The sequence below is a fragment of the Phoca vitulina genome, unplaced genomic scaffold, assembly GCF_004348235.1.
Source record: "Phoca vitulina isolate PV1807 unplaced genomic scaffold, GSC_HSeal_1.0 scaffold9, whole genome shotgun sequence".
Taxonomy (NCBI): domain Eukaryota; kingdom Metazoa; phylum Chordata; class Mammalia; order Carnivora; family Phocidae; genus Phoca; species Phoca vitulina.
The window spans coordinates 34,177,252-34,203,528 of NW_022589712.1; the positions used below are offsets into that span (position 1 = coordinate 34,177,252).

At 37.7% G+C, this 26,277-nt stretch overlaps 1 protein-coding gene across 1 annotated transcript in view; it reads right to left on the minus strand.

The window, feature by feature from the left end:
* Window positions 1-26,277, minus strand: part of LAMA2 (laminin subunit alpha 2) — a 613,526-nt gene that overhangs the window by 346,299 nt on the left and 240,950 nt on the right. Inside the window, exons 5-7 of the mRNA XM_032407892.1 lie at window positions 10,347-10,526; window positions 6,944-7,033; window positions 5,442-5,559 (exon numbers count right to left, since the gene is read on the minus strand). Coding sequence (XP_032263783.1) covers window positions 5,442-5,559; window positions 6,944-7,033; window positions 10,347-10,526 — 388 coding nt within the window. The remainder of the gene's footprint in view (window positions 1-5,441; window positions 5,560-6,943; window positions 7,034-10,346; window positions 10,527-26,277) is intronic.

Genomic DNA, 26,277 nt, shown 5'->3' on the forward strand with positions numbered 1-26,277 from the left:
CAAGTTCTATCTGATAAGAAAGATGAACTGTATGATAAGTGCCAAGGAATCAGGACAATATGAGAGCTGGTTTGCTTAGTGGCTGAGATCACACTGTTTTGCATCAGTCTTGGTGCTCCAGTACTTAGTAGTCATGTGATGTAGGGAACTTCTTAATTTCACTTAGGCTCAGTTTCTGTAAACATGGAGAGGTCAGTAGTAATTACCAGATAGGAATATTTAAAAGCTTTAGGTGAGAAAATGCCTGCAGAATCATTAGCATAATGCCTTGTATATAAGTTCTTAATCAATTTTTCCCCCCCACTTCTTCCCCCTTGATCCTCCTTGTCTTCCAATCCCCTTCCCTTCTTCCTCCTCCTTTTCTGTTTCATGTCATACTATAGGAGCTCAGGGATATGAAAAAATTATTCCCCCAGAAAGAACTGGGTAAGGCTTTAAAAAAAATGGGTAGGGGCGCCTGGGTGGCTCAGTCGTTAAGCGTCTGCCTTCGGCTCAGGTCATGATCTCGGGGTCCTGGGATCGAGCCCCGCATCGGGCTCCCTGCTCCGCGGGAAGCCTGCTTCTCCCTCTCCTGCTCCCCCTGCTTGTGTTCCCTCTCTCGCTGTGTCTCTCTGTCAAATAAATAAATAAAATCTTTAAAAAAAAAAAAAAAAAAAGGGTAAAATTTATTTTAGGATGGGAACTAGGGAAAAAGATATATTATGCAGAATCTCCTTCCACAGATGCTGAGTTTCTTAGATGTTCTTACATGGATTTCCACATATATGTGTGTGGGGGGGGTGGGTACATATGTGCATACGGGTTCATGTGTGGGGCACACAGCTTAGTCTCCCTCCCCCCCCCCACAGAGGGAAACATTTATAAACTGTTCTGAACTATTTCCAAATTTTTACTAACAGTAAATAGCATACTCTTTCTCTATTAGCATATGTTTCCCCTAAGGCTACACAGGGTACTTCTTGAATGGGGTGTTTAACAGATCCCTATTAATGGGTAATTATATTGTTTCCAGATTTCTCTTTCATAAGTAACACTGAGTACATACTAGGAGAACAAGGAGGTGGGAGAGGATTGGGGGTTCTAATGTCATACTGCTTCCCATTTGTCATATGAGTGACTCTGTGAAGAAAATTTAAACCTTGGTGTCATTTTTTTTTTTAAGATTTACTTATTTATTTGTCAGAGAGAGAGAGAGCACAAGCAGGGGAGTGGCAGGCAGAGGGAGAAGGAGAAGCAGGCTCCCCACTGAGCAGAGAGCCCTACACGGGGCTCCATCCCAGGACTCTGGGACCATGACCTGACCTGAAGGCAGACACTTAACTGACTGAGCCACACAGGCGCCCCACTTGGTGTCATTTTTATGCTTCCCTCTTACGGATGTTGTGAGAATGCAAAACACCCAGTGGAATGGCTGGCACCCGGCAAATACTCCACTGCATAAATGTTGGAAGCAGTCGTAGTAGTGATTATGTGCTCCTGACAGGGTCCTAATGTGCTCCGTACAGCTATACAACGACATCTGTAGGCGAAATTCCTGCAAATATAATTTCTAGTCAAATTTTAACTTCAATTAATTTGAAAAATTTCCCTCCAAAAATGCTATGTCAGATTATTTTCCTTCCAAGAGATATGATAAAACTTTAACTGTAGCCTCACCACCACTGTGTATTATCAACCCTCTTAATTAATTCCTGGACATAGTAAGCATTCAGGTATTTGTTGAGTGAATGGATGATAAGCTTTGATAAGTTGAAAAGAGTATTTTCATTGTTTTAATTGGTACTTCTTTAATTATGAATAAGTGTGATAACCGCTTTAGATCGTTTTGAGTCTTTTCTTTTCTTGAGAAATGCCTGTTTTAATCTTTGCTCATTTTTAACCGGTTTATTGAATTCTTTCTTATTGTTATAGAAGATGTCTTAATATAGTAAGAATATTAACTCCTTGTCATGTTGGTAGCAAATAGCTTCCCCAGTCTGTTGACTTTGGTTTAGAATATAAGATTCTTGCTATACTGATGGAAAGTTTTCAAACTTTATTCTAGGGAACCTGCAGTCATAAATATAAATCACTAGGCATTAGAAGCAGTTTTTTATCTTTAGGACAATACACAAGAATTCTTAAAAATCCTGTTATAAAAATACATTGCAAGAAAACAGGCAAGATTCCTGCTTCCAGTTTAAGTAGAGGGAAATATAGAGGAATGCAAAGTGATTCTCACATTATTTAGATTTAGTATTTAAAACCATGAGCTAAGTAGGTAAAACACTGAGGCTGGGGGAGCCCTGCTTTTCACATTCCATGCAGGGCCCTCTGCCTACAGCTTCCGTGGCTCTTTTCAAGGCCCTGCACCTGCAAAATTCCCCATTTATAGCCTCAGAGAACACGGATGGTACCCACTCACAAAGAGCAATTTTTCACTCTGCCATCAGCAGTTTGCTATTTCACAGAATGTCCAAGACACGTGATAGAAACGTCTTTAGTACAGGCTTAGCAAGGGAAGAAATATTCTTTGCTTTTTAGAGATATACCCTGCCTTAAGTAAGCCAGATTGATGAAAATCCAAATTAAACTCAAATGAATTAGTAGGTAATTATTCATTTTTATAGAAGGATCTGTCATGTTACAGAAGGGTTTTTCTACATCTTAAGGTGATTGGAACACAATTCAACTTGGAAAAGAAAATTTTCATATAAGCTTTTAGGAATGCATACATAAAAGCATGATATTTATGTAAGGTTCTAAGGTTTGGATTCCTATCTTTAATTTGTGGATAAAATAGAAAAACTTTTTTTTTTTTTCAGTTTGGAAATACAGCCTCCCATCTGTCCCATAAGAAATAATTTTCAGAATTCTACTATTTAAAAAATGTATATAGTAACAAGTGGCAATGTGCTTCTGTGTTGCTTTGTCCATCCCAGTTGCTCACAAATTTGAGCTATACTTTTTGTTTCCTTGTGTAAATATATATACACAAATGGAGAGTGGTACAGGATTTTGCAGATCCACTTTACAAAACTAGAACTGTGTGAGAAAGTCAGGGGCAACAGTAAGAATCCCTGCCCTCAAATGCTGCTCCCACTTGGGATTTTGCTGATATTCCACCAGGGGAAGAGAAATATAATTAAATTTAGAGATATTTGAGAACATGAGTGGCATTTCCATTAAATTCACTCTTAGGAATGAATGTCTGCTCTCACTGGGAGAAGCTGAGGGATGGTCAGGAATGGGGTAGGGGATAGGTGAAGAAAACAAAAGCTGGGACTCCGGATGCCCCTTTTACCACAGTATGTGGTGGTGGCCTATTTCTGCAGATATAACTCAGTAACAATGGGTGATTTCTAACAAAACATCTTCACAATCAGGCAGACACAAATCAAAAGGCAAAAAAAGGGCACCTGCGTGGTTCAGTTGGTTAAGCGCCAGCTCTTGGTTTCAGCTCAGGTCATGATTTCAGGGACATGAGGTAGAGCCCTGCATCAGGCTCAGTGCTCAGCACGGAGTCTGCTTGGGATTCTCATCCTCTGCCCCTCCCCCCTCTATAAAACAAATAAGCAAATCTTTTCTAAAAAAAGGTGAGTACAGAAAATGGAGGGACTCAAGGCATTGATAATATATGCAGAATCTTAAACTCGAAAGAAAATATTTTATGGTTGGGGGATTTTATGACTAAAGTTTGCTATGATTCAATAGTTTTAAGAACCTACCATGTCTGACACATGATACGTGATAAAATTTTTTTCAATAAATATACAAAGTTGGTATTAGCTTAAAATGTCTACCAAGCCTGTTTTGGGGGCCATATATACCTGTGGAACTGAAAAAATGTAGCTAGGACTCACTAAAATATTAATATTTGAATTTAACTGAATTGGGCTTCGTGGCTAGTTTGGATTTATAGCTCAGCACAAGTCTTTGTTTTTAGGTCTTGTCTTGGCCTGAGCAGATCTCCAGAACACAGGTTTCTCTAGCATCCCTGTCACCATGTTGGGCCAGTTGACAATTTTAGGCTACAAAGTCATCTGCTACACTTCTTGAATATTTCCCGTCTGAAAAAACTGGACATATGGGGTTGTCTTCAAAAATGATAACATTCAAGTATTAATGAGTGTTTGTTGACACATATTTGCACAGCCGATTTTTTACTATTTTTCATTACTGGCTTTTTTCTTGGTTGTCACTGTCCCATAATTGTTACAGCATAGTTTATGCTAATGAATATCACTGGTGCCATTTCTAGTATTAGTATCTTATACTGCTATTAATGAGAAACCATACATTTAAAATATTTATTATTACCATTAAAATATTATTTTTCTACAAATTTGATTTTTTTGCCTTCTCTGTTACCTCTTACTCTCATATTCTTCCCAGCTACTGTGCCCAAACACCACCCTTTCCTAAGTATAACTAATGAATCAGAGTGTTTTTGTTTTGTTTTTTAGGCAATGATATAGCTCTAACTGGAAAGGTATAATCTCTCCTCTGTTTTTTTCTCCATTTAGTAGATGATTGATATATAAAAAGCTGTCTACTAGGGGAGGAGCTACAAAGGGAGAAGGCAAAAGAATCTGGAGCTATACTGGTTTCAGAACTATTTTACAAACATATAAACATATTAGAAAATTAGTCTCTATATAGTGTAGGTTTTGCTGAGTGTTCATTTGCATTTCCAGCGGAGTGTGTTTGTGTGTGTGTGTGTACATAGTTGACCCTTAAACAACATGGGTTTTGAACTGCATGGATCTACTTATACACAGACTTTTTAAAATAAATATATTGGAAATTTTTTTGGAGATTTTTGACAATTTAAAAAACTCACAAATGATCCATGTAGCCTAGGAATACCAAAAAAATAAGAAAAAGTTAGATATTATTGTAAGAATACAATGTATTATACATTATATTATACATATATAAAATACATGTTAATTGACTATGTTATTGGTAAGGCTTCTGATCAACAGTAGACTATTAGTAATTAAGTTTCTGGAGAATCAGAAGTTATATACAAATTTCTAACTGTGGGTGGGGGTTGGCATCCCTAACCTCCACTTTATTCAAGGTCAACTCTGTGTGTGTGTGTGTGTGTGTGTGTGTGTGCGTGTGCGTGCACGCTTATATAATGCTTATAGCTTGAGATTTACTCTGATGACAGTATGTGTACTTTTATAAAAAGTATGCTTTTACTATGCTTTTATCTATTTTTCGTAATGCCCACACAGTGGTAAAGTCTAGGTGTTTAGTAATATTTGTCAAATTAAAAAACAAAACAAAACGAAACTGAGTAAAACAGCAGGGTAAAAGAGCCTACCAGCTATTGCCTTGGATAAAATATATAAACTGGAAACATGCACTTACCTAAAATCACCACATGTTTATATTACCTGTATCCCAGAAAAGGAAGAACCACATATGTTGTTGAATTCTAAGGAACATACCCTCACATTCTGTTTTAGTCAGAAAAGTCCCAGCTCGCCAAGGTTTCTGATGGAATCCCGGACAGCACTGATCACAGCTATCACCACATGTATTATGCTCACACTCACAGCGGGATTTCTAGGCAAAAATTAGGGGGAAAGCATAATTTTAGTATTTTTGGAACCACAAATGAAGGGCTTTCCCCAGAAGGTAGAAGGAAGAGAAGAGAGAACTTCGAGCCCACGTGCCAAAATGTGAAATTCCTGTCCTTCTGGAAAGGAAGAACTACCAGCCGTGGGAGTGGACATAGTTGATCAACACCAGCCTAAGGAGGTCCAGACAGGTTCTAGAATCGCTGGGCTCAAGTCTGAAAGAGAGCACAGGCCCAACTGAGATCGATCTTGAAGACTGAACTCCTTAATCTGATTCTTGAGTTCTATAGGTTTTCTGGTTTGGAGGTGTCCACTTTAAGGCAAAGTACCGTTAACATTTAAGGTGTGGGAAGAGGAGAATAGATTCCTAGGCACCTAAGGCCATAGGTCTAATAGAAATCTAATGTCCCAGGACTGAATCTCCTGTCTGTGTGTGCTCCGAGTACAGTCCAATTCATTGTGTGGAACCGGGCCTGCAAGGCTGCCTTGTGGGCTCTCACAGCTTGGGGAACACGTGAGAGACAACACCCACACCCTGCAGAGAGCTGCACCACGGACTTGCCCAGAAGGATAGGCCAGGGTATTTGAACCTTCCCTAGGAAGTCACATTATGATGCATTAGTCAGAAAACCAGCTTTGAGAGAAATACCATTTGTATTACGGTTTTAGAGGAAAAAAAAAATCTGTACATAAGTAACTATGTTCACTGATCTTACTACTCAATATGTTTCTTCCCTATAATATACAATAGATGATTCTGTATTTCACCAGTTTATGACTGAGAAAAACAGATATCCATTCATCTTCTTTTTAGGTGATGCTTATTTAATACATGGGCATTAATAAAAAATTCAAGCCAAAAGCATTCTAGCATTTTCTACCTGGCAGTTTCATCACTCTCTTGAATACGCTCTTCAATTCCACGCCATATCACCCCAGCCCTACCTCAGCCTCCTGTTCCATGGCCTTTCCTATTTACTTCCATGTGCAGTTTTCATTTGTTTGCATTAATTTTTTTTGGTGAAAACTTTTAAAAAGAAATGGTCAGGTTGATTGATGGCAGGCATTCTCTAAAGTTAAATCATACAGCAGGCTGTCATCACTAGAGAGGTTTCAAAATAGATAGACCAGTTTGGAAGCCTTTTTGGAAAAAAAAAAAAAAAATTAATCTGTTTTCTGATACTGTGGTAGCTGACTTCAAAGTCTATCATCCTAACTGCCAGCTCTGCTTCACCCCGGCACGGCTTTCTGTTACACCGTCTAACTGGGGACCTGACATCCATTCACAGCATTCCTGTCGGCAAAGCGGCTCATGAAGCATTTGACAGTTGAGAGTTTCATTTTGCTAAGCATCCTATAAATATACATACATTTGTCACCGGATCAAGTGGACAAGCCCTGGCATGACCATAGCAGATGCACATCCCTCCGACCGAAATATCCTTGACTGAGTAGTAATACTGCAAAAAGCAATCCAGAGAGAAATCCTGTTAAGATGACTACAAGGTGTAAGTAACAAAAGGGAACATTCGCTTAAAAATGTTACTTTCTGCTTTTATCCTTAGTTTGAAGCAGGAGGGAACAACGGAGGGCTCACAAAAGGTATCGAGTTAACTCCTTGCACTGTGATCAGAGCCCAGAGAAAGAACGCTTCTGATTTATGTTTGGTGGGCATTTGAGACATTTCCTTCCCCCAGACATATAAAGTCTATGCTGGAGTATTTATTATTGAGGGCAAGTTGTTATGGCGGGGTGGGGGAGGGTAAGGGCAATAACTCTTCGTAAAAGTTGTTTTACGTAGTTCTGTGAAAGAAAACTTCCTTTATTGCCATTATAGGAAGCTCAGTGTTCATTAATCACATGCGGCCTGTCTTACTGAATGGATTTGAAGAAACTCAACATATTTAGAGGAAATCATGCTCGTAACAAAATGTTTCTTAACCATATTAAGAGGAAATAAAAGGTAATGAACTGCAAGATTGATTTAACATAATGTAAGAAGTAAACTACATAGGTGGGACACTTGCTATTTTTTTCATTTTTATGTGAAAATGTCCATGTGATTACTTTCTTATTTGAAATTAATATAGGGCTATGTCTTTAATTATTTTAATCTACCCACCTATTTTTAAAGATAATTTATAATTATAGTACTGGACTATTTAAAAATTTTAATTAATATGCACATAACATTTTATAATTGTGAGAATACATTATCTTATAGAATCCAAATAATCATCTCCGTGGTAGATAGTTCTATTATTCTAATTATTCACATTAAAAGACCCAGCAAGGGGGCGCCTGGGTGGCTCAGTCGTTAAGCGTCTGCCTTTGGCTCAGGTCATGATCCCAGGGTCCTGGGACCAAGCCCCACATCGGGCTCCCTGCTTGGCGGGAAGCTTGCTTCTCCCTCTCCCACTCCCCCTGCTTGTGTTCCCTCTCTCGCTATGTCTATCCCTGCCAAATAAATAAAATCTTTAAAAAAAAATAAAAATTAAAAATAAAAAACCCAGCAAGAATAAGTAGGTGAATACAAATCTGAGTTCCCTAGTTACAAATTCCCTTTTTCCATTTACTTCTTTTATTTTTCCTGTTTGTTTTTGTTGTTTACATAGAGTATCTTTTATAATATTTTTTGTTACTTTTCTTTCTTGATATACCTAGACCTGGAACTTGAAATGAAACTAGCCAGAAGTTTAGGTAATGTAAAAGTCTGCTTTTCACTAACTTCATCACTTAATAATATAGAAATGAATAGGGATATTTGCTCAGAAAGCTGACACAGTATTTTGTAGATGCTTTTAAAATGGGGAAATTTGTTTTAAATATAAATGCATAATGCTTCACTTTTGAGTCATGAAGAGCTGAAATTCAATATCCTATTTTTATATATTTAAACTTATATGTAGTGTTTACTGAACTTGAGCACTTTCAAAAAGCTTATTTATATGTTGCATTTTATTGCACTATTTTAAAGGCTCACGTACAATGAAGTTATAAATAATAGATGTGCATCCAACCCCCACTCTGCCTTCTGCAAAAGATGATAAAAGGAACATATTTATTTACATTGATTTTTTTCCTCCGTTAGATATACTGTCGGAAAAGATTAAATTTCACTTCAAAATTACTCAGTCTTCCTCAGGGTATATTTTTAAGTCATGTCAACATAATAATAAAGGTGATTTTTTAAACAAGAGGCTAAACATTGCAGTAAAATAATGATTACTTCTGCATAAGATAATTTACAATACACTGAAATGTAATGCAAGGTAAAATTATTTCAGGTTTGGAAAATGCAGGGCACTAAAACATCCAATGTGTGTTGTATGAGGATAATCAAACTTTAAAAGTTATTTTTGGGATGATGGAGTGGTTAGGTGTGGGTAAGTTAAGTAATGAGAAGAAAATATACGTAAGGGGTATTCATGAACTGTGAAAAGTGCTGCCCTTCGATATTCACTCTGCTGGTTCAGCGATTTGTAACTGGTGGCAGTAGTCAGACTTTTAGAACTAAGTGCATTGTTCTAGAATTAAGTGCTGTGTCTCACAATCTCAGTTTCTCTCTACAATCCTATTTCCACCTTCACCTCTAGTCATAGAGTATTCTGTTAGCATAGATTTGCTTTATGGATTTAGAGTTGAATTGATAACAATGTCTTGGTTGTACAGCAGCCTATAAGGAGTGGGACATAAACTAGTGAATGTAGTAAGGAATAGGTAAGAAGAAAGGCAATTATTACTTTAGTAACCTGGACTGATCTGCTATGTCATAATCCATAAATTCTAGTTTAACGTTGGAAAACAGCACTCCTGTTAGCTCCTGTTTTCAAAGATCTATTAAAAGGAATGCCATCACCTTTCCTCCCCGATATTCTATTTATAAAAGACAATAAAACAGGGTATACAATCAGTTTTCCGCCACAGTAGAGCTTTTTAAAACTATGCCTTGTGATTCATTAATGAAACATAAAGTTAAATTATTTGATTGGGCAAAATGGTCCACAGAATAGCAACATTAGATCACCTAAAAACTTGCTAGAATTATTGTTTCTCAACTCTGCCCTAGACCTACTGGGCCAGAATCTACATTTCCACAATATCACCAGCTAATTCTATTCACATTAAAGCGCAAGATACAAAGGTGCCTGGGTGGCTCAGTCGTTAGGCGTCTGCCTTCTGCTTGGGTCATGGTCCCAATGGTCCTGGGATCGAGCCCCACATCGGGCTCCCTGTGCTTCTCCTTCTCCCACTCCCCCTGCTTTTGTTCCCTCTCTCTCTGTGTCTCTCTCTGTCAAATAAATAAATAAAATCCTAAAAAAAAATTTTAAAAAGTGTAAGATATATTGAGATGTGTATGTGCATGTGTAATAACTGAATTATGATAGAAAATATATTTCTTAGTGTGGACTGTGGCCAAAAATGTTTCAAAGCCACGGCACATCCTGAAGTAACTCCCCAATGGCAGTTATGATAGTAGTTCAGAACACCTAAAGTGACAAAAACAAATTCAGTCATCAAAAATAAGATTATGAACTAGGCACTGCAATCTTCACTTTAGGAAGAGGAAATTCAAGTTTAAAAATGTTAAAAAGTTTGATAAATGCTACATATCTAATAAATGGCAGAGCTTGGCTTTGAACAAAGGAAGGTTATGTTGAATTTTAGTCTGATAACAACCACTCCTACAAATCACTGAAAGAGAGCTTTTTAAAATTACTTAACAATTAAAAATGTCATTTACAGGCTGCAATATGATTCATCCTAACTTACTCTTCGGGTGACAATCGGGTCTATTTCTCTTGGGTCTTTGTGAGCAAACATCATCAAATCAGCATTCAAGGTCCGGATCCTCTGAAATCTCAGACGAATATAGCGAGCAGAGGTAAATTCTAGCAGTTCAGGAGAAGGGTCATCAGCACTTGGTCTCCCATTGATCAAAGAGATGTGAATCTACACAATATGGGAAATAATTTAACAATTGAGGTTACCAAAAATGAAATATCTGGCTTTCTCTGATTTTTTCTTGTGAAAATAAAGTTAAGCTTCACATCTCCCAATTAGGCAGATGCAGGTTGATATTTACTCACTGGAATATAGTGTACTAATTGAGGAAGTTTACAGACCTTCTAATATACATATAAGCAATTCATTTGTTTATATTTTAGGCATTCTCTATATACTGCAATTCCCCATATTCTTTTTTCTAAGGCATTGCATCTACTTGATTTTGCTAGGATTTCCATAAAATCTTAAGTCAATCATTCTTTTTCTGAAAATTGTTATGCCCTAAAATTAAAGAATCTGCTATATAGTGGGAAACCAGAAAAGTTGGTTTTTAAAAAAAGTTACAAAATTTCAGATAATAGAGGAACTTAAAGTACTTCTAAGATTGAAAGTATTGAATTATACAGCCTTAAATATATACAGCAAAAATTGACACATTAGAAGAAAACTAGACAAATCTACAATCACAGTGAGAGATTTCAAAAGGTTGTTTTTTTTGTTATTTGGGTTTTAGAAATTGATAGATTAAGAAGACAAAATAATTAACAAAGATTTAACATATTCTATGAAAAATACACTCTACGAAAATACATTGAAACCTGGATGGAATCGTACATTTTTAGGAAAATAATTCCATACAATTAACACGAGAAGAAATAAAATCTAATCATGTAAAAAATGGAGAAATTAGCAAAGAACTACCCTCTAGAGGTGCACAAAGCCCATATTCTCTCACGGGCATCTCATGAGAGTAGAGAATTCTGATGAGGAAAAACTGATAAAACCAAAAGTATTCCTATTACAGATAAAGATATTGTTTCCCTAATACCTGAAGAGCTCCTATAAATCAACAACAACAAAAAGACCAACAACTAACACAAAAACACAAAACTATACAGGGACTATTCAAAGGAAAAGAAATAGTAGTGGCCATTAAGCTTTCGATAAGACAGTGAACCTCATTCATAATAACAGGACTGCTCATTTAAGTTTTTTTTAAAGATTTTATTTATTTGATTGAGAGAAAGAGCGAAAGAGAGAGGGGGGGAGAGGGAGAAGCAGGCTCCCCATGGAGGGGGAGCCCGACGCACACTGGGATCATGACCGGAGCCGAAGGCAGATGTTTAACAAACTGAGGCACCCAGGAGCCCCACGACTGCTCATTTAAAATACAGTAATAAACTGTTTCCATTTTTTCATGTTGTCAAAACCCCAAAATACCTACAGAACTCCCTCACGGCAAGACTAAGGAGATACAGGAATTCTCTGACACAGGTGTGGGAGGCACAAACCACTAGGAAGGTGAATTCAGCAATAACTATCAACATTACAAATGCCTAGAATTTTGGCCTAGAAATTCTACTTCTGGGAAATATCCTACATATATATATTCCTACAGCATTTTTTTGGTAATAGCAAAAGACTGGAAACAATCTAATATCTGTCAATAATGCATGGCTGGTTAAATAAGTTATACATCTATACAATGAATTACGTGTATGATGAAAAGGAATGAGGAAACCCTCAATATACTCAAAGGAAGAAGTACAGTACTTTTACTTTTTCTGTCCTTGGTAAATGCAGTATTCTCTATGTGATAAATTAAATCAAAATTGTCCAAAAACTTTAAACTGGCAGGTTTTAGATGGAAAACATACACATGGAGAGAGACAGACAGACAGACAGACAGACACACACACACACACGCTTACAGGAGGCTAAAGAGACAGGAATACAAGAAGAGAAGAACGTGTGCTGGGCTGAGGGCGGTCCGTACATACACTGAGAAACCGTGACTTGAGGTCACCCACTGGAATTCTCATCCACTTTTGCAAGACGATAAATCATGTGTGTTAATTATGTTTTTTGACAGGAGAGGCAATGATATGTATTTCTATTCCTATCATCCTGCATTTAGATAATCCCTGAGAGATTTTACAAACTGACTGCCAATAAACTACTGAATCACTAGAAAAATAAATATAGCAAACTCTGAGATGGGAAACTAATTCTGATGCCACAAAGAATAAACTCAAAATGGTTCAGGATAAAAAAATATGAAATGTCCCAGCTAACTGAGTCTACCTTGGATATTTAGTGGAGAATAAATTCATTTAACACATTTGAGGATGAGAGAATGCAAAATCTTCTAAAACACTGAACCTCAATATACTAAATACCCTCCCTCTAAGGTAGGAAATTCTAGAAGACTTAAGTAGGACTTGCACATTCCACAGTTCTGGTATCTAGCAGGTGAGCCAGAAATATGTTTAAAATTAAGTTGTCTCTATGACTTGAGAATGTATCAATTAAATGTAAAGCTTGAACAAATAGATGCATGAAGCAATTAAAATTAGTCCCCCTTAGAGATTTTGGCATCCAAGAAATCACCAGTGCCCTTGAATTCATGCTTAAGTTTGTATCTTATCAAACTCTCCCTTCATTGCTTCCAAAAGTACCATTTGAAAGAAAGGAAGACATCACCACAAGTCCAGGATTAATGTTTCTGAAAATTATTAAGGTTTATTTGGTGTAAATGCTATGGGAGCCATATCTGTACTGTATACGGAATCAGAAGTTCCTCAATTAAACATACAAGAACTTTAAAAAAAAAAGTGGTGCACATGTTCTCATTTAGGTTAATAAACCATATGATAGCGACATAAAGGATTTGGCAAAAGAACACTTCTCCTCACAGCTTTGGTATTTTCATCAAGCTACTCTGCCAAGAGATCTTGTGAGTTAGTCCCAAGCTGTTTCTGGGATATAAAACCAGCCAGATGTTTGGCCATGTTGTGTGCAGCGTCCTTCCGTCATTTTTCCCACTCTCCTTCAAAATAAATCCTAATATTAGATAGGATATGTCCACTGGCACTTTGCTGTGTAATTCCAAGTCCACTGGATAGCTTTGCATACTTCCTGATCTCCTGGGGGGGTGACAACTGGAGGGTGTCTATCTTCAAAAAGATGAAAAGTGTCAGTCCTTAAGACCACCGCTGCCTTGCTGAGAGGCCGTGGGAAGTCTGTGGTGGTCTGGTGTCTTCTGAAATGATTTCCATTACAGACATGTTGGAGAGTATATGTTCATGCTGTCAAAGGAATTCATTCCAACTGAAAATATCAGCCTGATTAACAGCCGGCTTTTTAGATTTTAAAATTACACACTTCTCTGAAATTATTTTCACAGATAAATAAAAAGGAAAAAAAAAAACTCAAGAGAAATATCCCTTTTTATGACCAAACGTCTAAGTCAATATTATACTCTACCCATCCTAATAATTCTGTTTTTATTCGTTGTAAGCATACTATTTAAATCACATTTCCTTTGCAGATGGATAAGACCTCTGTGCCTCCATGGCGTTTTTACTTTTGTGATTAGAATACAACTTAAAAGTAGTTTTCACAGCAAATAATCAATTTTCTAGTATGGATAATTGCCCCTTATTATTATGTTTTTCTGTTTATATTATTGCATCTGCTTTAGATTGCTGGAAGAGCTATAGTCCTAATATGTTCCCCAATGATACAAGTTTATTGAGTGAATGGATGGGTGTGAGAACGATCATTAAGGATCATTAATAATCATTAGAAACTTGGAAAGAGTAGTGGAAGAGGATGGTGTTGACAACGTGCTGTGTGGTATACTTTGTTCATACATTTTACAAATCCCATTTTTATCACCGGTCTTTAAGTGTACCAGTGGCATAAGAACAACAAGTTGAAAGTGAGGTGATCCCAGGAGATACAACAAGAAAATCCACGTGTGTAGGATGAGATCAGCTGTCTGTAGGCGTGGCCAAAGAATCTGTACAGAAATAAGTGGCTGAGACTTGTGGGAACCCCTTAAACCCAGTCATGCTTAATATGATGTTTCAGAGAGGGAGAGTAAGATTGTAATAACTTTGAAAAGGGAGCCTAATCACTTTTATTTTATCCTGTGAGGGGGAAAAAAACATGTATCTGGCGAAAGGGGGTAAGCTGTGTGAAGCCTAGGAAAAGGAGATAGTGCAGTAATTTGTCACTGTGTTTCTAGCAGAGCAAAGGCTCTGGTTCTGGCTCCGGGTGGTCAATAGAAACCCCCAGATGATCGATTTTCAGTCCTGACCATACTGGATCTGTTGTAGAATTTAAAACAATGGGTTACTCCCATGACTTCCAGGACACCACGCTGTCCTGGTCTTCCTACCCCTCCGGCTACCTTTCTCCCTCTTCCTCACTGCTTACTACCTCCCTCCTTTCCTCCCTGACTTTCTAATATTGGAGCAACACAGTATCGCGTTTTTGGCCTCTTTTTTTCTTTGCTATCCACACTTACTTAGTGATCCCATCAAAGCTCACCAATGTATATACCATCTGTAATTGTTTATATGATTAATGAAAGTAAAACACACCCCGTGGCAAAAATACATACATACATACATACATAGCATCTGTACTGATGTCTCGCACACCTTATGTATCTCCAGGCCTAACCTCTCCTCTGAAGGTCAGAATGCAGACTCCAACTGCCTTCTGGATATGCTGATGTAGCTGCCACATAGGCATCTCAAACTTGTATCTCAAACTGAATTCCTGATCTTCATCCCCACAATCTTCCCAACCTCACTGAATATAAGAAACAGCACAGAGGATCATAGGGGAAGGGAGGGAAAACTGAATGGGAAGTCTTCAGAGAGGGAGAAAAACCCTGAGAGACTCTTAACTATAGGAAACAACCTGAGGGTTGCTGGAGGGGTAGGTGGGTAGGGGGTAGGTGGGGTAGGTCATTGGGTGATGGGCATTAAGGAGGGCACGTGATGTGATGAGCGCTGGGTGTTATAGGCAACTGATAAATTATTGAATTCTACATCTGAGACTAATGATGTACTATATGTTGGCTAATTGAATTTAAATTAAAAAGAAAAGATAAGGAATAGTGCAGAGGACCACAGGGGAAGGGAGGGAAAACTGAATGGGAAGAAATCAGAGAGGGAGACAAACCATGAGAGACTCTTGACTCTGGGAAACAAACTCAGGGATGTGGAAAGGGAAGTGGGTGGGGGGATGGCGTAACTGGGGGATGGGCCTTAAGGAGGGCACGTGATATGATGAGCACTGGGTGTTATATGCAACTAATGAACCATTGAACACTGCAGCAAAAACTAATGATGTACTATATGTTGGCTAATTGAATTTAAATTAAAAAAAAAAAAAGAAAAGAAAAAAAAATAATTTCATCCTTTCACCTACTCAGTCCTCCAAATTGGAGTCCCGCTTGACTGCTTTTGTTTTCTCTCTTTAGGCATCCAATTTGTCCGCAAATCCTCTTGGCTTTACCCTCAAAATATATCCAGTATCCAAACACTTCTTACCACCTCCCTTAAAACCATATTGCTGCCAACGTTCATCATCTCCCCCTGCTGCCCCCACCGCCCCGGGCACCACAATAGCTTCCCAGGAGTTTTCCCTGCTACCACTCTTATTTCTGTACAGTGTACTTGCAACCATAACAGCTGGTTTTTTAAAAAGTCTTTACTAAATGTTTCCATCAACTTATTCTCTGTATTCCCTAAAAACAAAAATCACAAGTTTAATATTAATGATGTAAAATACTGTGCACCAAAGCCAGCCCTCGTTACGCTGCAAGTTGGTCCATGTTCTCTTCACTTCTGTCAGCCAGGTGATCTTTAGTAATTCCAGCAGAAATTCCTCTTCAACAGATTACATGCTAGAAGCAAAAGCTGGCTAGCAACTAACCAAAGTAGTGTGAACCACAGCAAAAGAGGTCCGTTCCCAACTCAAGCCCCATGCCATAATCACATTCATCATTAGCAGACTGCACAAAAGTCATCATTTCCTGAACAGGAGCAAAAGCTTTTAGTTTCTCCTCTTCACTTAGTGCCTCAACAACTGTCCTGCAGATTCTCGAGGTTAGCATCTGTTTCAGGGATCTCTCTAAAAATTCCTTTGAAAATATAACTCCGCTCATGTCATTCTTGTCCTTAAACCCTTCCAATGCCTTTCTATTTCATGACCAATAAAAGCCAAAATTTTTGCAATGAACTACAAGATCCTAAATTATCTCAATGCCATTTCCACCCTGAAACACTGCCAAAGAAAACATTAACTTCGAGACCTCTTTTCTTACTCTTTCTCTATTCACATTGCTCTGGCCAGACCGCCATCTTTGCTAGAACATGTCAGACAGGATTTTACCTCAAGGATTTAGCACTTGGGGTTCCCTTGCCTGGAATGTTCTCTTCCTGGGTACTGCAATGCACAGTTTCTCATCTCTTTCTACCCTTGCTTAAATGAGGTCTTCTTGGTGAGTCTTTCAGTGACTAATTACAGGGCAAACTTCATCCTGGCATTTATCTTCCCCCTACCTGCTTCAGTGTTCTCCTTAGTACTTCTCTTCTAACATACCATGAGTATGCTTTGCCTATTTATCATAATGATTATTTCTCTCCACTCCTTGGGTCATAAATCACAAGAATTCAGGAATTTTATTAACTGATATAATCCCCAGCATATGGGACAGTATTTAGCAAAAATTAAGTGTTAAGTAAAAAATTTCTGAATAAATGAAACTTACATAAATCTTGAATATTTAGCAAATTCAACTAGCTTTCTACCTAAAAAGCAATTTCATAAAATAATCAGATTTTTCTGATAGTAGGTGAGTAAATCTTTGAGTATGTTATTTCCACAAAATGAAATTAAAGTCACTAATCCTTTGTATCATGTTCTACCCAAGCATTTTGAGTTAAGTTAATTTAGAGAAAATTAGGAAATTAACAGCTTTGATCCATGATTTCCTTACATCTAAGTCTACTAGATTTTTTTTAACATTAGTTAGACATTAGTTAACTTCATTCTTTATTACACCAAAATTTCATTTTGACAGGTTCCTCTCAGCTCGGAAAAGCACATTGTTTTTTCCAAGTCGTAAAACAATGTATTTAAACTTAAGATCTACTCAACTTAATTTTGTTAGTCAGAGCAAGGTAGACCTTACCCAGTGGTTTGTGCAATTATATCTGGCTATCTCAGTGTCCAACCTATAAAACTGATATACTATTATTTACAAAAAAGTAGATGAAAAAACAATAAACTATTTTAAATAAAAAATTCCTTAAACCCCATACACAAGCAGTAACAATCAATAAGAATTAAAAATTACAGGGGCGCCTGGGTGGCTCAGTTGGTTAGGCAACTGCCTTCGGCTCAGGTCATGATCCTGGAGTCCCGGGATCGAGCCCCGCATCGGGTTCCCTGCTTCTCCCTCTGACCCTCCTCCCTCTCATGCTGTCTCTCATTCTCTCACTCAAATAAATAAAATCTTTAAAAAAAAAAAAAAGAATTAAAAATTACATAGTACCTTGTTTCTAGCAGAAATTTTTTTTTACTAAACCATTATCTTTATGGATTGTTTGGTTTTATTATACATAACTGAATAGTTATTAAAAATACCCATCCTTATCTTTTAAGTTTTTATTTAAATTCTAGTTGGTTGATGTATGGCAAAATTGGTTTCAGGCATGGAATTTAATGATTCATCACTTACATATAACCTTCCTTATCTTATCAAAAAAGTTTCACTGCAATTTTTTAAAGCCTTTTCAAATCAATGCATTATTTTTAAAGTCTTAAATATATGAAAATATATGAATATATGAAAATTAAGGCCTGGGTAATAAAAATACATTGGCTAGATAATAATGAGGCATAATATGTCATTTATAATACAAGTTAATAAAATATTTAAACATTTCAGACTAGAGATTTTCCTATCAAGAATCTTTAGGGCCTTAATGAGGAAATGGGGCATTATGGAATCAATGTTTTTCCAGTCCATTTTTTCTAGTTATATCAGACACAGTTTATTGAAGTCCTCTTTCCAATTTCTTTTACCCCGTATTTTGTTATTTGCTCCAACAAAGAGCCGACACTTTTATGATTATTTTTATTAATTCAAACATTGCTCATTTGTGCATCCAGAAAATGAAGTACTTTGAAGGCTTATAACACATGCTTACAAAGCTTTGTCTCTGGTCCGCCTCTTCACACTTCAATATTTCTCATTCATTCACTTAGTCATTTATTCAAAAATACTTATTGGCTACTTACTATATTCCAAATCACTGAGTCATTTTCACTTCCCCTTTGTGCTGTGGTCTATCTCATCTCCGGGCTCCTTTTTTCAAACTCCTTTTCTCTCTCCCCATTGCTCCCTGTTTACACAGATATAACTTTATACATCTTTTAGGTCTCAGCTGAGATGCCAATTCTTTCCTTCCACGAACATCTCCATGTCCTGTCTAGGAGACCCTCCTGTGAATTCTCTGAGCTCCCGTGACTCTCCCCTATTATCACTGCCTTTTTACTTGCTTGTGTCTGCTACTAGATTGTAAGTTAAATGAGAATGGGAATTTTGTCTTATTTCCAATGTAGTCTTGGTGCTGAACATAGTGAGTAGTACACAGTGGATTCTCAATAATTATTTATTGAATGAATAAATCAGTGTCAGAGCCCAATATTAGAGACTATTATAGAACTTTCAATGAATTAACTCTTTGCTCAAACATTCACAAATTGTGTATTGGGTATGTCATTTAAAAATTGATTTTGTATGTGTTTTACCTATATTTTAAAATCCATTTATTGGATATACATCAAGAATTTTAGCATGAATTTTGCTTACTATGACTGAATAAATCTCCCTAGAGCTGCAATAGTTCAAGTACCTAAAAAGACATAGGAGTATCTCTGTAGCCCTAATATTTGGATAAGTCAACAAAAAATTATTTAAGATACTGGTAGAGCCATTGCTGAAGAGACAAATAATAGGGTACATTTGTATAAAGGTGTACATCCCTTCAGGTATCTCAATATTCTTACTTAACAGAACTACAAAGACTTTTTGCATGCATAGTACAATGCAGTGACTTAGTTTGGATGGTCCTTAATAAGTATCCCACTACCATTAGAAGTTTACAAGTTTTACAAACCTAAGCAAAACAATGATTCTTCCATGCTTGATGACCACCGAGCTACTTGAAAAGTAATATTCTAATATATAAAATGTCAAGGACTGTGTGTGACTTTAACCTCCTTAACTAACCTATCTCAATACAGGGAAATGTCAGCTTAATGAACCGTTTAACAAATATGACTGTATCATTGACTACTCCACCCTTGACTTAGTCTTAACAGGTCTTTCACTCTCCACAAGACGATATTTTGCTTTGACACCTACTTGGTTCCAAATGCCCCCAAAACTTAGATTTTTTTTCTCCTGTTTTTCTTTGTTTCTTTCTTTTTTTTTTTTTTTTCTCCTTCTTCTTAGAATTACATTTCTTGCATTTGTCATTTCTGGATAAAAGCTTTCATATCTCCATGAAATATTTAAACAGATTCTTCACTATTAAAACAATAGTCATTAATAAATTGCAGCATAATAATAAAATCAGTTCTCTTCAAGGAGTACTTGTCATGTTTTTATTTTTCTTCTCTCCTAGTTAAACTAGTTAAATATTGTACTCCAAAGGTTTGCATAGCTTCTCTACTGATCAAAGAACATCTCCCTCCCCCCCCCCCCCCCCCCCACTTTGTATCAGTTACCTATTCTTTCTACCAACAGCACATCTTACGTGGCAGCACCGTCTGACTCCTATGGACAGAGAAGGGCAAAGTTTTTTAGAAAAATAAAAAAATAGAGGCAAATCTCAGCTACTTTACGAGTTTCAATTTTCTCAAAATCTCAAAACTGGTATGGTCCTTTTTTTCAAAAGTTTCTGGTGGTCTTCTTGCTTTGTACAACTCAAAGCAATCCAGAAAAACATTTATTTCTAATCCACTTGCTCAAAAGCAGCTTAGGTTAGTGTCATCTGAAACATGCCCAGATGGGTGAACTATAATCCATTGTAACTGAATGAAAGATCCGGGTAGCATTCCCACTGGTCATGATGTATAAAAGGAACAATGACAACTAAGTTGCTAAAATTTTCAAAAAGAGAAAACTATTACTAAATACAAATATGACTCCCCCCACCCTTTTATGTTTGCTCTAAAAGAACCTTGACATGCAGGTGCTCATTATACATCTATTTTAAAAATTTATAATTATTTTCAAAAATAATTTTTAAAACTACTCTAAGTTAAAAATTTTTTATTACTTGTGTTTTTCTTTTGCTAGTTAAAGTATTTAATATCTGCAAGGATAAAAGAAGAGCTGTCAAAATAGGTTTTCTCAATCTCTTTTGAGAGCTTCTCATTTAAATTTTATCAAATGCACATGCCATTACTAAATCTTTGTGCTGTCAAGCTAAGACTATATAGGGACACAGACATCATCTGATATTCATAGCCAGGAAAGAATCTAAGAGGAGTCACTTCAGAGCAGGCCATGAGGGAAAGTCACCAGAAGGAAAGTTCTCTCACTTTCCTCTAACATTTGCTTTGCTCCAAATTTTGTTTGGGGTGTGCCTCAACCAGAGAGAGACTAAGAGAATAGTTTCATCAGTCATCTATTCCAACTTCATAGCTATTTCGGAAATGCCTTTGCAATACATAGTACCTTGCACATAAAAACAATAGCTATCACTGTGTCCTTACTGAATACAGACACTCTTGCATGTGATCTGTGTAGACTAACTCATAGAGTAGTCAGTCACTTAAAACTTACAACAACCGTTTTCGAGGTTGATATTATTATCTCTTTAAGAAGCGAAAACAGATACTGACCTTTTGACAAGTAGGGCTAAGTTCATATAGCTAGGATTTGTTCCAGTTCTAGTCTGACTCTGTTGGCTGAACTCCTCAGCTCAAACACGACACAGAGTAGAGGTTGTGTGAGCATTTGTTGAAGAAATAACAGCCAGTAATCTAGGCACTATTTGCAGACTTCCAGCAACAAGAAGCTCACCCCTGGAGAGAGAACTTTTCCATGCACCCTCCCACCATTCTCTTATTTGCTTTACTTCCATTCTGGTCCTTATCTATGACTGACCCCAGGATTCTAATTCCATTTTCTCTTTGTTGTCCTCTTGCTCCTCTGGAATTATCTCTATTGTTTGATTTCCCCAGCTCTTGGCTTTTCTTCATAAATTTGGGTCAAATTGATCTTACTAGTTTTATCCACTCTGGACTTGCTGAGGTAGACTGTGTACCGTGCTCCAGGGCACCACTCAGGACCCGCCACCAGATCGGATGCTCGGCCTCCTGAGGTCGACTAAAGGACAAAGGATCACTAAGCTAAGGACAGTCTTAGACCTGATTAACACCTTCTGGCATTGATCCAAAGCAGGAGAGAGCTTCCCAGTAAACAGATGCGAAGCTCAAAACCAGAACCAGAACATGTCTGAGTTGAAGTCTAAAGCATCAATTATCCAGAAAAGAACTAACAATCCCCAAGGTCTTACTAACATCATAATAAATGAAATTGGTTATGACAGGTTTAGCATTTAAGTATTTGAGTAAGTAAAAACCATTCACTGGTGTGAGAAAGAATTAGTTGATAAGTTTATAGTAAAATCTACTAGGTAGGAAGGACTAAAACCTCAAATTATAGGAAGAAGGGGAAAATAATATGTTAATAACAAAAACAAATATCTGTAAAACTAACATGCTTTTCTTTACTGTGGAGAGCTCTTAGAGAAAGTCCCAGACAGAAAAAAAGCAACCGAGAGCACAGTGACCCACATTGGAAGGACAGAACAATCAGTACACTTGAAAGACATATAATAAGAGCACAAAGGAAAACTTAAGCAACATTTTCCTGTTTTGTTCTCAATCCTTGTGTGGGAACACTTGTTTAAAATTAAAAAAATCTTGGAGCAGGAGGTCTAAATACTGCGCCAGATCCTGTGTCATTAGATTGGAACAAAACCTAGATGTGTGCTTGAAAAAGAAATCCAGTCTCTCTCTTCCATTCTTATTCTCTGACTCAAGGGTTCCTCAGAGAGCAACTGTGTGTGTGTGTGTGTGCGCGCGCGTGTGCGTGTGTGTGGGTTGCAAGTACATAAATGAAAAGCTGTATAAATACATTATTTTGATTTTTTTCTCCCATTTCCATAAAAGCAGCATTTTGGGGTGGCCATTGATGACCTCAACTAGTTTATTGTTCTGAAAAGTTCTACTTCAAACAACAAGATATAAGAGACTTTAGATTATGGAGTCATACTAATACTTAGAGAAGAGTCTGAACATAGACACAAGGTTCTCAGGATTGAGCATGTTCCCAGGCTACCTGTATTTCTAACATCCCTAACATATATGTCTGCAAACTGGACTCCCCGTGGTGACTGCCCACATGCCTTCACCCTCAGACACTTACCTATCTGCTCCCTACTCTCACCAATATATGGACAGGCTCATTCTCTAACTGTTCCCTTCTTTGCCACCTTCCTCTCTCATCTTCCTTTTGCTTTCATGTTATTAATTTTTTGTTGTCTTCTTCCATATCCATATCTTTATTTCTCTCTTCCTTCCCCTCCCTCTCTCTCCCTCTCTCGCTCCTCCTCTCTCTCTTAAACTCTTGTCCTGCTTCATTTCATTATTACCTTTAGAGTGAAATTGTACATCCATGGTTGGTCAAATTTCTATGCTTTCAAGTGAAATCATGTGTTCTATTATCTAATTATGGCCTCTAGCTTAGCTTTGTAAGAGGAAAGTACAGGTTTCCCCTCTCCAATCTTAAGATTTTTCATTACACAAAGAGTAAAATAATAAACAAAAATATTGAGATTTTTTCTCGCAGAACAAAATTTCATCTTTCCCTAACTGAGGGATCTTTATTTCAGTGGGTGTATAAATCTGAGTACCAATGAGTCTGTGTATAAGATGGTAAGGATGTTGGTACATGTATGCTTTCCTAATTTTGGCTAAGCTTGTGCCTGATGTTTTGTATAATTGTGTGTGCGTGTATGTGTGTCTGTGTGTGTTTTCAGATAGTTAATCACAGTGTAAGACCTTATATGTTGGGAACAGACCACCTGGATTCAAATGCTGGCTCTGCTTCTGACTGCTTGTATGAATTTAGGCACCTTAATCTCTGTGTCTCAGTTTTCTATGTAAAAGGCAAATACAAACTTATCATACTGTTTGCTGAATTAAAAGGGATAAGGCATACAACCTGAACAGAAAAATGCCTAGCACATAGGAAAAACCATTAAGCGCTAGTTGTTGTTACTCCTGAGAAAGTAAGACAAATAATACAAATGGTTATGTGTATCTCTGCTGAGCAGGATGTGCCGCGCCCTTTACAGAAGTTACCCATTACCCCCCTGGACAGCCTCAGACAACATGAGCAGCAGTGGCAAAGTTCCCTCCCACAATGGAAAGGTGATTCTGGAAACGCTAGGAAGGATACACATCCATGGGAGACTATGCATCAAGAAGAGCAGGACACGAGCCTGCATTTTGCCTTCTTATTCATAACCAATTTCACACAAGGGACAAAGACAAAGAAAGATCAGAGGGCTGCCTGATCATATGCCCTCCAGCTCTTTGCCAGGCTGCGGCTCTGGGGATGGCCTATATTTCCATCTGCTGACACGATGGCCATTGGGGCTGACGAAAGATGACAGACAGGTGACCAAGTACCAACACGAGAGTTGCAGGAAGAGGAGGCTGTGGAACCCCTGACGTGTGGGCAGTCGTTGGTGAGAAGACCAAGATGAAGAAGAAAAGGATGCGATGTGGGAAGGGACTCTCTGTAAATCTGACCTTATGCTGAAGATTTTGTTGGAGTCGCCGGCTTTGCAGGACACACTGTGATGTCACAGAACATTCAAAAACATCAAGGTTTTCAAAAAGGGCTTCATCCAGGAGGCTCAGTGTTAACACGGCACGCTTTATGGAGCAACAACACCACAAACACGATCCGTGTCAACAGCCTCCTCAGTTCGGGGTCCTCCCATTAGTCTGTACAGAGTTGGATCGTAATCATTTGTTTAGTGGGTTTGTAGGATGCTGGCTCTGCACACCCTTGGCATCTGTACGGCACCAACAGATCTCCAGTCCTTTCAAAGAAACAGAGAGCACCAAGGGACCTCTCCTCCCACACAACCAGGGGATGAAGTTTTCTGTAGATTTACTGAGTACACAGTGTTCTTGTTCCTTTGCTGGACTCACACTAATAACTGACCACAGGAAGCCGCAGGGCCATGCCCTCAAAGCAGCTCAGATACAACCCGTGATGCCGGTTAGCTGGCAGGGGGTGGGGACGTGCTGAAAGCCAGGGCCTCCTTTTCTGCAGGAATTCATGCAGACTTGTGAATATTAGAAACATTAAAGCATGAGAAAAATGAATCAACAGCTGATATGAGGTCATTGATCATGATTGCAAGTTATTTGTCTAAAGTGGATTTTGGTTCACAACATTCCCTTTTTTCTTTCCTCTTGACGAACACAGTGTGAATGAAAGGTAAAGGGAATAAAACATTTAATCAATCATCCAGGGGCCAGGCCTGAATTGCTTTCTGTTATACATTTGCTGCCAAGTTCACAGAATCAGGTTTGTTTTCAATTATTTGTAATATGCTTTCCCAGAAGAATGTATAATAGGCTGTTTAGGCACTGTCCCTTTGCTATTAATGACAAAAATACAACTGTTCCTCCTTAGCAAGAAGAAAAGGAGTTAAATTAGGAAAATTGTTATAAATGTTGCTGCTGGGCTTAAGAGTGTTCGGGTTTGTTTTCATTCTAAACTAGCTCCAGTGAGAAATGGCAAGAAGATGGTTTCATTTCTTCTTCCCTCTTGCTGTGTTTATTTCCACAATATGAAGCTAACAATCTCCTTTGGAGATAGTTTATAATAATGACACCTGTACAATGTTAACAATAAGTGTATGTCATGACTGTCCATGTTGTCTTTGTGGTTGTAACACTGTGGTTCTTTGGAAAAAAAAAAAAAAAAAAGGTACAGTGTAACTCCAGTGAATATTCATGGGTCAGAATGCAAGGCTTCCAATCTCTCCACTTCTCACTCATCTCAGGCTTCCCTGCCCTGCATCTTCTCCCTAGGCCTCCTGTATCCCACCATCATCAGCATCCCGGCCATCTTCAGTATCTCTAAGTCTGATAAGTTGTGAATGGAAGCCATAGTCTCATTAATAGGAGATGCCATTCCTTATTAGAGGTCTGGGTATGGCAGTATTCTGAGAAACACAAGAATATCTGAATTCCTATTTATATGCATCCACAAGGGGCTGATTACCTTGTGGAAAGATGATGTATAGACTTTTCTAATTCCAATCATCTCACTCCATAGCACAGGGCCAGAAACCACAATGGCCATGTGCCAAAGCCCCCTTCTATTCACAATGTACATCCCTAGAAAGCTGGTTTTGAAAAATCTTGGATCTATGGCTAGTGTTAATATGGAATGGGTTTATTTGTAGGTTTTTCTGAAAATCTGATCAATATTATGTCCCTTCTCTAACTTCATTTCTGATAATTCACCTTCTTTTCTATTTCTCACCCTTCCTTCATTATAATTACATATGATTTAATATATCTCATGACCTTCTATCCTCCAGTAATGTGCTTTGACTTAAACAATCCTTCCTCTTCCTGCTACATCTATATCCCTGTTTCTTTAAAATTCCTTTACTGAGTCTCTAAAGTATATTATTTAAAAAAAAAAAAATTTAACTTATTCTCAATTCTAATTTACCACACTGTATATACCTGGCTCTCTTCTCTCACATTTATA